This window comes from Coccinella septempunctata, chromosome 1 (assembly GCF_907165205.1).
Source record: "Coccinella septempunctata chromosome 1, icCocSept1.1, whole genome shotgun sequence".
In the NCBI taxonomy this organism is placed as follows: Eukaryota; Metazoa; Arthropoda; class Insecta; order Coleoptera; family Coccinellidae; genus Coccinella; species Coccinella septempunctata.
In genome coordinates, this window is record NC_058189.1 from 32,074,869 (window position 1) to 32,089,831 (window position 14,963).

A 14,963-nucleotide genomic window follows, 5' to 3' on the forward strand; every position below is an offset into this window, starting at 1 on the left:
GAAGTTCACATTGCTTTTAGATGCAGTGGGGTCCTCTCATAGTATGCAGTTGGATCAGCCACAAACACTCAAACGAAAAGGCAGAATTTTCAGACATATAGAAAATTTCTCCATGACACACACTTCACCCAGGAAAAAGAAATTGGTGAAAATCATCCAGCAAGAAGAGGACCACTTACGGAAACTCAAAAAACAATGTATGCAAAAGTCTAAAACTTTGAGGAGTGTTTTAGAGTTGTCTGGTGTCTCAGAGGTTCGAAATTTATATAAAAACATGCCTAAAACAGCCTGGAACTTCATGATGTCTCAATTGAGATGTTCGAAAGTGAAGGGTACAAGAGGCAGAAGATGGACTTTAGACGATAAAATTATGTCTCTATTATTATTGAAGAAAAGTCCCAGATGCTACAAATTGCTGAGCTCCTTTGTTGCGCTTCCTTCACGTAACACTGTATTGAACTTGCTCAAAAAGGTGCCATTGAATGCTGGAATAAATAAAAACATTTTTGAGCATATAAATGAAAATATAAAAGAGGACCTTGATCGCTGTTGCGTGTTGCTCTCCGATGAAATGGACATCAAAGAAAATTTGTACTATGATAAGGGCCAGAAGAAAATCATTGGCTTTGAGCACTTTGGAGGAGAAAGAAGTAGAAAACAGACTGCCAGAAAAGTTCTAGCCTTTATGCTTGTGGGGCTAAACCGCAAATGGAAGCAACTTATAGCGTATTACTTTACCCACAAGAGTTGCAGTTCAGAAATTCTTAGAAATTGTCTATTTGATGTCATCAAAGCTGTTACAAACGTAGCAAAATTAGACATTGTTGCAACCATTTGTGATATGGGTGTTAACAATGTCAAGTGCCTGAAAGAATTGGGTGTGACAACTCAAAAACCATATTTTATATATGGAGCCAAAAAAAATTTTATTATGTACGATGTCCCTCATTTGTTAAAGCGTACTTATGCTTTATTCCGGAAATACAATGTATTTCTGAACGTTCAAATGGAAGAAAGCGTTACAACTATGGAGGCTAAATTCTCGCATGTTCGTGTGGCTTATGAGCATGACAAGGCATCTCCTTATGTCTTCAGGTCCCTTCATAAGCTGAAAGATAATTTTTTTGACCCAATCATGAAGTATGCCATGAAGGTTAACATAGCTGCACAAGTAATGAGTAGAACTGTGTCAGCATATGTGTACTCGATGATAAAAAATGGTGCGATTAATTTCAAATTCATCTTTATATTGTTACGAGACCGTTTCCCACAAGAAGCGCGGAATCGCATCGGAACCCGAAACCCAGGATTCCTTGAAGACGACTGGCGTGACCACCGATTGTGACTCTTTCCGTTTTTCATAATTTGAATAGTAGTTAGTTGATGTCTAGCGTTAAATAGATTCATTTGCTTGTTCTTTGTACGAATAGAAACGATATCCTTTCTATTGAGTTGTCCTTTAATTATCATTGGCAACCCAAAAAAAAATAAGTTCTTTTTAAAAATAGACTTCTGGATACGTTATTCATAACTATATTTTTTCATCGAATATAAATTTTTAGGAGCAATGCAATAGGAGTGTATTGCTACAACCTCATTCCTGATGGAAGTGCATACCTACGCTGTTCGATAATTTCAATGGGAACACCAACCAGTCAGGAAAGGAGTTGAAATGTAATATTAGTTAATAGGTTCTCTAAAGGATCTTGATTTGAAGACCTTGACGCAATACTGTAAATCCTTCAGAATGCACATATGCCCAGATTCCCCTGATAGCATTCAGAGATGTAATCCAACCCATTTGAGATGGTGGTGTACTTTGCTTGACCTGCCCGATTTTTGAAAGCCTTTTAAATTTCCAACACTCGCCATTTGCAAAGCTTTTTGCCAATATTCAATATGAGGAGAGTTTTCACTAATATTACATTTCAGCTCCTTTCCTGACTGGTTGGTGTTCCCATTAAGACTATCGAACAGCGTATCCACTTCCATCAGGAATGAGGCTGTAGCAATACACTCCTGTTGCATTGCTCCTAAAAATTGATATTCGATGAAAAAATATAAAGATGACTTATCATCGAGTACACATATGCTGACACAATTCTACTCATTACTTGTGCAGCTATGTTAACCTTCATGGCATACTTCATGATTGGGTCGAAAAAATTATCTTTCAGCTTATAAAGGGACCTTCAAAGCTTAATCTTTGAAGATATCAGGAAATTAGTATAGTAGAAACCCGCGCGAATACACAAACGCCCCGAATCCAAACAAACTCGGGCTAGTCGCTCGCGAGTTTTTATACGTCCAAAAACCGGGCGAATGATTTGCCCTTACACTAGCATTCTTTCGCAAGCGATTGGCACGGGGCGTTATAGTCGCGCAGGAAAGATCGTTAGTGTAAAGGTGCCTATTACCTAGTCATGAATATATCGCGGTGTTTTTCTGTGCCAAATTTCTCCAGAATAGGTCGATGTTTATTGTTTATTTGGTTTCTATTTGTTTATTAAACTCCCTTGGTCAACAATATTATCCGCGAATTCCAGGATCTAGAAAAAAGATCGAATGAAATGAAAAAGAAGAAGGTTGTCATGTATATCTGTCACTCGCTCATAAAACTCATACCAAGTATTTCAAAATTTTATAACACTGTGTATAACGGCTGCCCCATTTATCAATCAATTTTCGCCGTACGACCTTCAAGATATCAAATTGAGAATTGTATAAGATGCCCGGGGGTAGAAAACAATCAAAATCACTTATGGAACCGTTTTTACAGAAAATGGCAGGTAAGGATTCGCAATTTATATGGAATCATTTCGAGTTAGCAATTTTTATGAACAGAAATATCAATATTTTGAGTTGTTATGGTATTTTCATACCTTGAAGTAACCACACGTATTTGAAGGTACGATATGAATTTCCTGATTATTCCATCTTTTATTTCCTGTTAGCTGAATATGGTCACGACATTTCTCTGTGATCTGTACAATATTTGCCGTGTTGACAACCAAGTTGAACGTCTGTGGGCCGGTTGGTGGTTGATATTCCAAGTTGACAACTAGGTTGCTGTAAGATCAAATCGGTTTGATATTCGATGGGCGGAGTCCGATGTTGGTGACAAAATTGCAGCGTCTGTGGGGGTAATCAGCAACGCGCATGGCAACATCAGTTGGAGCTGTCGACGAGTAGAGGGAAGATCTCATCGTTTCTGAATTCAACGCACGCGTGAACGTAAAATATATACATAAAACATGAGCAATATTCCAAATATACCAGATTGGGCGGATTTTTTCGAATGTTTGAGAGATCTGCCCGAATTATGGAAAGGGAAGTCCGATGTATTTAAAGATCGGAATAAATAAAATAGAGGGTGGGACACACTTTTGGAAGTATATAAAAAAATCGATCCAAATGCGCACATTGATAGTTTAAAGAAAAGGGTGTTCCAAGACTTTGGGGTGAAATAGCAGTAAGGAATTTCAAATCCTCAAAACTCTGTCCACTTGCTAAAAATCGCAGGGTAGCAGAAAGCCGTTCATTTGTAGTTATAGCCTTCCTCATAACTGTGTCCTGCTTTTCAATATATGGTCGCACTTTATTTAACAATTCATCATATGTTTTGCCATCCATTCTTAGGAAATTTTTAAAATCGTCGTAATCGATACGTAATTCTTTCATTAGACTGGAATGGGAAAACTTAGCCCGATTTTGGTACCACTCTTTTGCCCAAATTATTCTCTTCTTAGAAGTGTGCTGCATTTCATCGTCGCATAACTCGTTTATTATTATATATAATAAAAGATCTTCCTCCATTTTCTGATAATTCCTCCGACTCAACCGACTAGTTCACTCGACGAAAACTTCTACTGAAATGATGTTTGCAACCTGGTCGACAACCGCTATTTCCACCCTCGTTTGGTTTACAACCTTGTTGGCAACATAGTTGTCAACTAAGTTGCTCGTCTGTGGGCCGCTTTACACGCCACGATACCGGAGCTTCAAATAAAGTAGCATGAATCTGTGTTCATTGTAATGGCTCCTCTACACTACTCGCGAAGTTCCTCGGCGATGTACTCTAGAAAGTTTGGCGAAGTAAGTAGAAGTAAAGTTTGACGAGGTAAACAGAAGTGCCTCTATACACTATCGTATTCGTTCAACTTCGTTCAACTTCGCGAGTAGTGTAGAGGAGCCATAACAAGTGTGTTAAAAATGTTGAGTGCAAGCAGTGCCTAGGCCTCTTCCATCCGGAACTGTACTCTTCTATGAAAGTAACTATGCGAGGATTTATTGAAAAATTCTATATACTATAGAACCAAACAAAATTTCAATGTCAAAATATTTTACTACTCAACATATTCTCCTCTTAATTGGATACATTTATTCCAGCGAACCTGAAACGTCTCCAGTCCTTAAAAAAAAAATATTTCTCCTTGCTCTACAAACCAGACCTCCACAACTCTCATTACCTACGTCCGATGGAAATTTACGACCTTTTAAACTTTTTTTCAGTTGAGGAAAGAGATGATAGTCGGATGGAGACAAATCTGCTGAATAAGGGGGGAGTTCTAGTAATTCAAACCATAAATCACGAATTTTTTGCATGGCTAACATGAGATTTGTGTGTAGGGGCGTTGTACTGCAGAAACAAAGCACCTTTGGACAGCTTTCCGCGTCTTTTCTCTTTAATTTTGTCCCGTAGAGTGGTCAGTAATGTCGAATATTAATCTCCGGTTATGCTTTGTTTCTGGATCGTAGAAATGTACCCAAGTATCATCCATAGTAACAATTCGGTTTAAGAAGTCTACTTTTTAAATCGAGCACAGATCGAACGCGATGCTTCTACCTTTGCACGCTTTTGGTCAACATTCAAACATTTGGGTGATCCATTTTGCAGCAATTTTTCTCAGGTCCGAATTGAACTATACGCGTTCGTATGAAATATTCAGTGCTTCAGATATCTGTTTAAGCCGAATTCGATGGTCTGTAAAATCATGTCATGAAAGAAATGGCCTTCCCGATCGGTCATCATCTTCAATTGAAAACTTACCTCTTTTGAAGCTTGCAGTCCAATTTTTCACGGTCGCATACGAAGGACATTGATCACCAAGGGTACTAAGCATATCTTCGTAAACCTGCTTACCTCTAAACCCTTTTAAATACAGAAGCTTGATGATGGCTCGATACTCCAATTTTTAGATTTTCACAATTTCGGTGGACATCTTTGTTTTAATTTATAGCGTAACTCCGGTTTACTTTTTTGACCTCAAACTTCACACTGACACTTCTAATGAGTTATCGTTCGTTGCTATGGTAACGCAATATTTTTTTTATGCATGGAACTGGTCTAGGCTAACGAGATATCAATACATCCTCGTACAACAATTAGTCTGGGGAATTTGAATCTGGCCTGTTGGCTATTGTGTCGCGATTTTTTGTATCAGTTTGACTGACCGTTTCAGCACTTTTCTTGAATTTTGTGACTTGACTTGGTTCTATCATCTGAAGGATCTACTTGCAAAGGGCAACTTGATGAAGATCCTCTAGTGCCAATTGATCCACATCATCCGGGGCTCGTCGTAAAGCTGCCGCTCTGCCCACCTGATATCAAAAACTTCTCCTCAAATTCCAAAAGATATGATTTTCATAAGTTGAATGTGCAGAACTTTTGTCAACTATTAACACGTTGAGCGCCACAGCGGTCCGTAGGGACCGCTGATAGTCTCACTTGTAGGACCACGGCGGTCCGTAGGGACCGCTGTTTTGGAATTTACGACTACTTTTTAGTAGTATTTTTTTTCGAATTTTTATTCGAAAAAAAATTGAAGAGGTGTTGTTATGGTTACAATAAGGAGATTTGACTCGACAAATTTCACCTGTACCGCCTCTGCTGTGCGTTTCTATTCTTCTGAGGACCAGAGCGGTCCCGTGGGACCGCTCATCAATATTCTTGATATCAGGCGATATTGCACTTTTAGGGAAAATCTGATCAAAGGGATTATCTATATGATATAAGAGCAAAACAAAATATCGACAAAAAAAATTTGGCCCCACAAGAAAATATATCGATATTTTGATGGCGCTCAACGTGTTAAATTAAGTGGACTGGGAACAATTATTGGGTTATATCGAAAATGTAGATAATGCTACTAATATTTTTAAAGATATTGTTCAATATTATTATTATATTAATACACCTAATACACCTAATACATTAAAATATATTATATAAATATATTATCGCTAAATGTATTCCACTGAAGAAAACTTGTCCTCGCAAATATCCACCATGGTATTCTAATAGTTTGATACAAAATATTAGAACTAAGGATCACTATCTCAAAATGTATGAAAAATACAAGTCACACTTTTATCTTGAGCGCTTTAGATGTTTAAGACGTTCAGTTAAAGATGGTGTTCGGTCCTATTATAGGGAGTTTGTACAAAAATCGGAAAATGATTTGAAGGGGTGTTAGCAATGGACTTTATTTATCATCCATTTTCAGTGAGAAGTGGACTGTATAAGTTGTTTATTAGATCGTAATTTCTTGGAAAGCAGGAAGAAAGACTTTTTAATTAACAATGATATTTATTCGTTGTCAAAGTCGAATACAATCTGCCTAATTCACATTATCTCAATCTCCGTCAACATATGTCGAGATTCTTTCGCTGCATGCGTGATGGAAATATAAAATAAATGCATTTTTACAGTGACGGATCTGTGGATGCGAATATAATAATTATTGATCCTTAACATTCCACCCACTTCATTTTATATGCGTAAAATGACAAAGCTATACTAATGCTAATACACACAGCATATCAGACAAATCGAAAATAAATGAGAATAAGGGCATGAGAGGCAAAAAGAAATTGTAGTCAACACAAATATCCAAATGAAAATAGCTGTGAATACAAAGATACATCAAAAAATCAATATACTAAGAGGCATCGCTTTCAGGCACTGCTTTTGACAACAAAATCAACTTATGAACAGGACGTTCTAAGACGGTGGTAGCGGTTCGTAATTTTACTACGCGAACCAAGTCATCTTTACCACGAAATACTTCTACAACTCGTGCCAAAGGCCACTTGGCGGGGGGAGTATTTTCAGCTGTAATCAAAACAAGGTCATTCGATTGAAGCGAAGGCTGATTGAACTGCCATTTATTTCTAACTTGAAGTGACTGCAGATATTCTCGAGACCATTGTTTCCACCAATGAGCAAGCATTTGCTGAACAATTTTCCATCTCTCAGAAGGAGAAATTTTGAAATCTGAACAAGAAGGTTCAGGAACGATGAAAGAAGGTGCATTTATTAAAAAATGTGCCGGAGTAAGCGGCTGTATGTCACTAATATCATCGTACAAGCTCGTTAAAGGTCTAGAGTTCAAGCAGGCTTCGACCTGCGTCAGCAGTGTGTAAAATTCTTCGAATGTCAGAGTATGCGAGGCTACAACTCGTCGCAGATGGTGTTTGGCAGACTTGACTGCAGCCTCCCATATTCCTCCAAAATGGGGAGCAGCGGGCGGATTGAAATGCCAGTTGGTCCCTTCAGCAACAAGAGTTCTAAAAATAGTATCTATGAAGGTAGTAGATTTCTCAAATAATTCCCTAAGTTCTTTATCCGCTCCAACAAAGGTTGTCCCACGATCACTATAAATATCGGAGCAAAATCCACGCCTAGAAGTGAACCTTCTGAAGGCAGCAATGAATTCTTTGGATGAGTAACCAGAGACCAACTCTAGATGTACAGAACGTGTGCTTAAGCAAATGAATAAGGCAATATATCCTTTATAGGTTTTTTGGCCTCGACCAGGAGAAGCTCTTATGTTGTAAGGCCCGGCGTAATCCACACCAGCCTTAAGAAAAGGACGGCTAGGTCGAGTTCGAAACTCGGGTAAATTGCCCAACTTCTGATACATTGCGCTTTTTCTGTATCTCAAGCAAGAATGACATTTATGAATTATGCTTTTCACCAGCTGTCGTCCACGAACTATCCAAAAGTCTCTTCTTAGTGTGGCAAGTGTTAATTTAACACCACCATGCAAAGTTTTAGAATGGTAAAATTTAACAAGAAGTGATGATAATGGCGATTCAAATGGCAAAATCATAGGATGCATTTCTTCAAATTCCAGAAATGAGTTCTGCAGTCGACCACCCACTCTGATCAAACTCTCACTCAGAAAGGGGTCCAACCTCAAAATTTTGCTATTTTTTTGTATTGGGCAACTTTCTCTCAGCAATTTGATCTCTTTCGAATAATAAGATTGTTGCACTAAATAAACCCATGCTAGACGAGACCTGTTCAATTCATGAGTGTTCAATTCTAAGTTATAAGAAGTCTGAACGTTTTTGAACCAACTGAATGAAAACATTGTGCACTTGTGAGACAAGTTGACTTTGTCCACCAATTTACTGAGAAATCGTAAAATATGAGCTGTAACTCTCAAGAGTTTCTGTACACTTGAAAATCTCTCAAGTAGATCCCAAACTGGTTTAGGATGATATGATACCAAAGTAGAGGTGAAGCTATGATTATTAATTAGCGATGCGTGGAGACTCTCAACTGAATTTTGAGAGGGGGTTGCAAATGGTTCATTATCTCTAGACAGTCATTTAGGACCTTGCCACCATAACTGATAGTTAAGCAAGTCACTTGGCTTCAGACCTCGAGAAATACAATCAGCTGGATTTTCAATTCCTCTGACATGTCTCCAAGAAGCTTCAGGAACCAAAGTATGTATTTTGGAGCACCGATTCGCAATGAATATCGGCCAACGTGAAGGATGATCATTCAGCCAAAACAAGACATCAGTGGAATCGGACCACAGATGTACGTTACAGTTTTTTATGTGTAAAGCATCAACAACTCTTCGAGAAAGTTTAGCTAGCAGAGTAGCTGCACACAACACCAACCTGGGGATAGTAAGTAAGGGTTTTATAGGAGACACTTTTGTTTTAGCTTGAAGTAAATTCACTACAACCTCATTTCCACTGATAATACGAAGATACACCACAGCTCCATAAGCAAGTTTTGAAGAATCAGCAAAACCGTGGATCTCGCAGAGGTTAGCATCAGGATTATAACCCAACCAGCGATTGAGTTTGAGACCATTTAGAACGCAGAGATCTCGGTACCAACACAGCCATTGCCTGGTCATGTCAGTATCCAACTTGTCATCCCAATCGATTTTATTAATCCAAAGCTGTTGCATGAAAATCTTTGCTGTGACAATCACAGGGGAAAGCCAACCAAGAGGATCAAATAGTTTGGCTATTTTAGAAAGAATAACCCTCTTAGTGATATTCATATCGTCGCAGTCAGAGGTACTTCCGACTCTGAATATAAAACTATCTGTTTCTGGATTCCAACCGAGACCGAGAATACTGAATGAACTATTATCAGTAAAACTGTAGGACTGAGAGTTTGATCCCTCACAATCATAAACGTTATATAAGAGATTATTGTCATTAGCTAACCATTTATGTAAAGCAAAGCCACCAGAGCTACAAATATCAATAAGCTGTTTTTGCTTGAGTAAGGCTTCCTGTAGCGTATAACCTCCTGAAAGTGTGTCATCCATGTAAGTCTCATCTTGCAAAATACTTGCACCTAATGGGAAAAGATGTTGTTCATCCTTGGCCAGCTGTCTAGTAACCCTAATAGCTAAGAAAGGGCTAGAGACCATACCATATGTCACCGTTTGAAGCTGCCAAATTCTTATTGGTTCATTCGAATTGAACCTCCAGAGTATACACTGAAAGACTTGATCGCTGGGATGGATCAGAATTTGACGAAACATTTGTTGGATATCTGTAACAAAAACGAATTCGTATTTTCTCCAACGCAGAATTAACGAAGTTAAATCGGGCAACAAATTAGGACCAGAATAAAGATGATCATTTATTGAACAATCATTCAATGCTTTAGCAGAGCCATTGAACACAGTTCGCAGTTTAGCCATGGAGTTACTTCGTTTCAGGATCCCATGATGGGGCAAGAAGTAACGAACATCAGCAAGATCGTCTTCACTCACTCTCTTCATATGGTTTGAGTCTATATAGTTTTGCATAAATTCCCTATAAAGACGACCAAATTCAGGATCTTTTTCAAATTTTCGCTCCATTCGTTCCAAAGATCTTTTAGCAATATCATATATACCAGGAAAGCTCAACATAGACTTGTCATCTATCTTGAATGGCAATTTAACTATATAGCGACCATCTGGCGCACGAGAACAAGTATTAGCAAAAAATGTTTCGGTTGCAGTTTCATCAGGAGTAAGATGTCTTTCAATTTCGGTGAATTCCTCCAATGCAAAAAATTGAGATAAAAGATCTCTCACCTTCATCTGATCATCAGAAACCTGCAGAACCGAAGGCGAGCACTCGAAACATGAATTTGGCGTGTTCCCTGATACAATCCACCCAAGAGCTGTCTTCATAGCTACTGGCTCACTTGGTTCACCACGTACAATTTCACCCTCAATAATTCTCGCATGTATAGATGAACCCAATAGTATTTCTATTTGTCCCCTGTTAGCAAAATAGGGATCAGCAAGAACAAGATGATTTATGTGTGAAAAGGCAATTTCACTATTATCGAGATTAGGTGCATAAGATGTTATTCTAGGAATAACAAAAGCTTGAACTGAGCAACAAAAGTCTGAGTTGAACCGAGGTTTCAGAGTAAAAGTTACTAATTTGCGACAAGTGTAATGTTTTCTTTCTCCAACACCCGAAATTGGCAAATTAACTGGTTGACACTTCAAGTTGAGTCTTTGATATAAAGTTTCAGAAATAAAGGAAGCTTGAGAACCCTGATCTATCAGAGCCCTAGCAATAATTACATTATCATCATCAGAACAGACTTTCACCATAGCCGTAGAAAGTAAGACGGTATTTGGAACTCTACATTGATTAATAGTTATGTTTTTGGCAATGGAGCAATTTATTGATTGCGAAGTAGAAGGACCAGAATGTTCGTGGTTATCATTCAATTGCAAGCTTGTAGGAACTGAGTTAATTGTATCGTTTTCAGTATGAAGAGAAGAATGATGTTTACATTGACAAATCTGACAACGTTTCTTAGAAGTGCAATTCTTAATATTATGGTTAGCAAGGCAGTTTAGACAACGTTTCTGATTGAGAACAAATTCTTTACGTTGCTTAGGGCTTTTCTTCTTATAACTATCACAGTACATGAAGAAGTGATTTTCATTACACAAGAGACACTTATTTGACTGACTCACCACTTGATGTACTCTGGTATTAGAAAACAAAATTGGTTTTGAATTTTTAGGTGGAGAAGAATGGTTAGAATTGGAGAAAGTTTTATTGCTATCCTCTAATGCTTCCAGAACAGTAACTTGATTTTCCAAAAAGGTCATCAATGAAGCAAAAGTTGGGGGTTCCAAGGAGCTCGAAACGTTACCTAAATGTTTTTCCCATTGTTTGCGCGTTTCTGAATCTAATAGAGAAACAACATGATATACCAAAATATCATCCCAAGTGTTGACAGGACGCTTGAGCACCTCAAGTGCTGCTAACGGGGTGCTGATGCCGGAAATTATTTTCTTAACTTCGAAGGAAGATTCCTTCTTCATCGCTTTCATTGCAAAAATTGAGGATAAATGAGATGTAACAAGGCGACGTTTGTTTTCATATCTATCTGTCAACTTTTTCCATGCAATAGCAAAGTTCTCTTCAGTAATCGCGAAACTGCTGACGAGGCGAGCTGCATCTCCCTCTAAGCTTAATTTCAGATGATGCAATTTTGTGACATTAGATATATTGGTTTTTTTTACAACCAACGTAGTGAAAAGATCTCGAAAGGATTCCCATTCATTAAAATTGCCCTTGAACTTAGGTAAAGAAATTGGTGGCAATTTTTCTGAGTCATCGAGTTTAACGTTTTCAGATTTCACTTCTGGTGCATTTGACTTTGGAAGAGAGTCTAGAAAGGATTGAAATTCAGAGCGTCTTTCTAAGTAGGATTGTTCAGCAATGTCAAATTCATTTTGTTTGAAATAACTGGATTTTTTAATTTCATCACTGATTTCACGCAAGATCTGATAATGGTTTGTTTCGAACTTTAACCAAATTTTATCTAAGTTTTCCATTCGGGTTTTGCAATTACTCAGTGTCATTTTTGAGGCACCATCTTTTTTGAAATTTGTGTAAGACCTCGCTATTCTAGCAGATATAGATTGTTGCTCGATCAATAAATCAGCCATTTTGTTCAATAAACGGATAATAGGAATATGAAAAGCAGAAAGATCAAATGAAGCAAAGCAAAAGCAGCACCAGAAAACTCAGCCTAACAAAAGCAATATAAAATCAATCAATTTGCAGCAATTATAAGAAAGTTGAAAATTTCAAAGCAAATATGAAACAAGCAAAAGAAAATTCCAAGCTATTTAGAATATTCGAAGAATAAGAGCGTAATTCAGATACTATCTATCATGAAAATTCAAATCATATGTGGCATTACAATCGTAAATATTCAAGATAAACAATGAAAATGATGAAATATATGGTTTGACAAGTGAAAGCAAATCTTTCCAATGTCCAGCAACGAGTAGAAAAAACATACAGAGTTCTGCAACAAGTGAATATTCAAGGATTTAAATTAAGTTATTCACTGCATTATTTTCTTCCAAGAATGTGAAAGACAGAATTCCTGAAACGATGATGGAAAGTTGGTTACCTTATGGCCGATGATAAGATAAACTTCTTGACGAATTCTCCAAAATTATGTTTCCTTTCGCCTTAGGGCATCAGGTAAATTAATGCTCAGGAAATTAGTAAAACAGCATGAAGAATATGGCTCTTTGTTTCTAGGTGTGATATTTCCGACGAAACCAACAAGCAGATGAAAATATGAATCTCACCAATCCAATTAATTCGCTGATCGGTTGATTAATTGACAGACTAATTGACCATATGACTGTCTTGAAATCGTCGTTGAAAATTCCGTGAATCCAAAGCGATATTCAAAATTCGGCACGACTGGACCACTATTGTTAGCAATGGACTTTATTTATCATCCATTTTCAGTGAGAAGTGGACTGTATAAGTTGTTTATTAGATCGTAATTTCTTGGAAAGCAGGAAGAAAGACTTTTTAATTAACAATGATATTTATTCGTTGTCAAAGTCGAATACAATCTGCCTAATTCACATTATCTCAATCTCCGTCAACATATGTCGAGATTCTTTCGCTGCATGCGTGATGGAAATATAAAATAAATGCATTTTTACAGTGACGGATCTGTGGATGCGAATATAATAATTATTGATCCTTAACAAGGGGGATCCTCACAGTTTTTGGAAGTCTATTAATTCGAAAATAAAACGTAACTCGAATACCCGGAGAAATGTATTTCAGCGGAAAAACTTTGAAAAGTCCTAAGGATATTGTTGACTCCTTTGCCGTAATCTTCAGGGATGTGTATGTTAATGATAGTTCTGCCAATAATGCAAATAGTAAACCTCACAAGAATGTGTACTTTAATCAAACTCTGCATTTGAAAAAAAATTACAGAGGAAATGATTATATCAGCATCAAAAAAACTCAAGAATAAATTGACTATTGGTCCGGATGGTATTCCAGTAAAGATTGTAAAGTCTCACATTCAATGTTTTGCCCGCCCTGCATGTAAAATATATAATTTGATGTTATGTTTTTCCGAAAATTTGGAAGTTTTCTCGTATATAACCAATTTTTAAATCAGGAAAATGCTCAGAAATTACCGATTATCGACCAGTAACCATAATATCAATTTTTTTTTTAAATTAATCGAAATAATTTTGTCCGACTCAATTTATAAACATGTCCGATCATTAATTTCTGATTGTCAACACGTCTTTGTCCGGTCTCGTGGCACTGCATCTAATCTTTGTATCTTTACACAATATGTTTCTGAATCACTTAATTGTCAAAATCAGATTGATGCAGTGTACACGGACTTTAGCAAGGCATTTAATCGTGTGCCACATCGAAAACTTCTGGAAAAGCTGCCATGCTTTGGCATTTCAGGTGTGCTTCTGTCGCTTCCGGATCTTATCTAACGGATCGTCTGCAATACGTCGAATATGAGGGACTGAAATCATTCGAATTTGTAGCAAATTCTGGAGTTCCGCAAGGGTCTATTTTGGGACCGCTTTTATTACCAATATTTATTTATTACTTTTTTTTTGCTGATGATTTGAAGATTTTTAGAGCGATAAGGAGTCTCTTAGACTGTTATTTGTTGCAAAGGGATCTTGAGATGTTGAGCGAATGGTGTGTGAATGATGATCTAATTTTGAATCTAAGTGTAAGATGATGACTTTTTCGAGGAAGGTACACCCCATTGATTTCCAATATTTTTCAGACAACGTTCAACTGAGAAGAGTTACTGAACGAGGGATTTGGGAATTTTATTTGATCAAAAGCTCACATTTTCAACTCATATTATGGATATTACGGCGATGAAAGTCTTGGGTTTTGTCATCCGTAACTGTTAGGAGTTTTCCTCTTTTGAGGCGATATCCTCTGTATATCAGTCCTTGGTGAGGAGCAAGTTGACGTAGTTCAATATGGAACTCCTTTCAGGCGAAATATATATCTTTCATTGAAGGGGTACAGAAAAAGTTTCTTAAATATGCCTTTTTCCGAAGACATGGGTATTATCCCATGCGAAACTGCAGTTATGACTCTCTTTTATACGAGTTCGATTATTTTTCTCTCAGGTAGATCCGGGAAATCAATGATCTCATCTTTATATATAAAATAATTCATGATCTGATTGATTCATCTATTTTGCTGTCGTCGATAGACTTCCATGTACCCCGTATTACATCAAGATCCCATTAGACTTTTCACATCCATGTTCCTAATTCTCAACACCATTTTTACTGTCCGCTTACATCAATGTGCAGAAGTTATAATAAACTTAAAAATGTTGATATATTCTT

The 14,963-nt window shown here is 37.3% G+C and overlaps 1 protein-coding gene across 1 annotated transcript in view; it reads left to right on the plus strand.

The window, feature by feature from the left end:
- Positions 1-2,611: 2,611 nt before the first annotated feature.
- LOC123318284 overlaps positions 2,612-14,963 on the plus strand; it is a 420,831-nt gene continuing 408,479 nt past the window's right edge. The window contains exon 1 of the mRNA XM_044904904.1: positions 2,612-2,789. Within this exon, the coding sequence (XP_044760839.1) occupies positions 2,729-2,789 (61 nt within the window). The 5' untranslated portion in view covers positions 2,612-2,728. The remainder of the gene's footprint in view (positions 2,790-14,963) is intronic.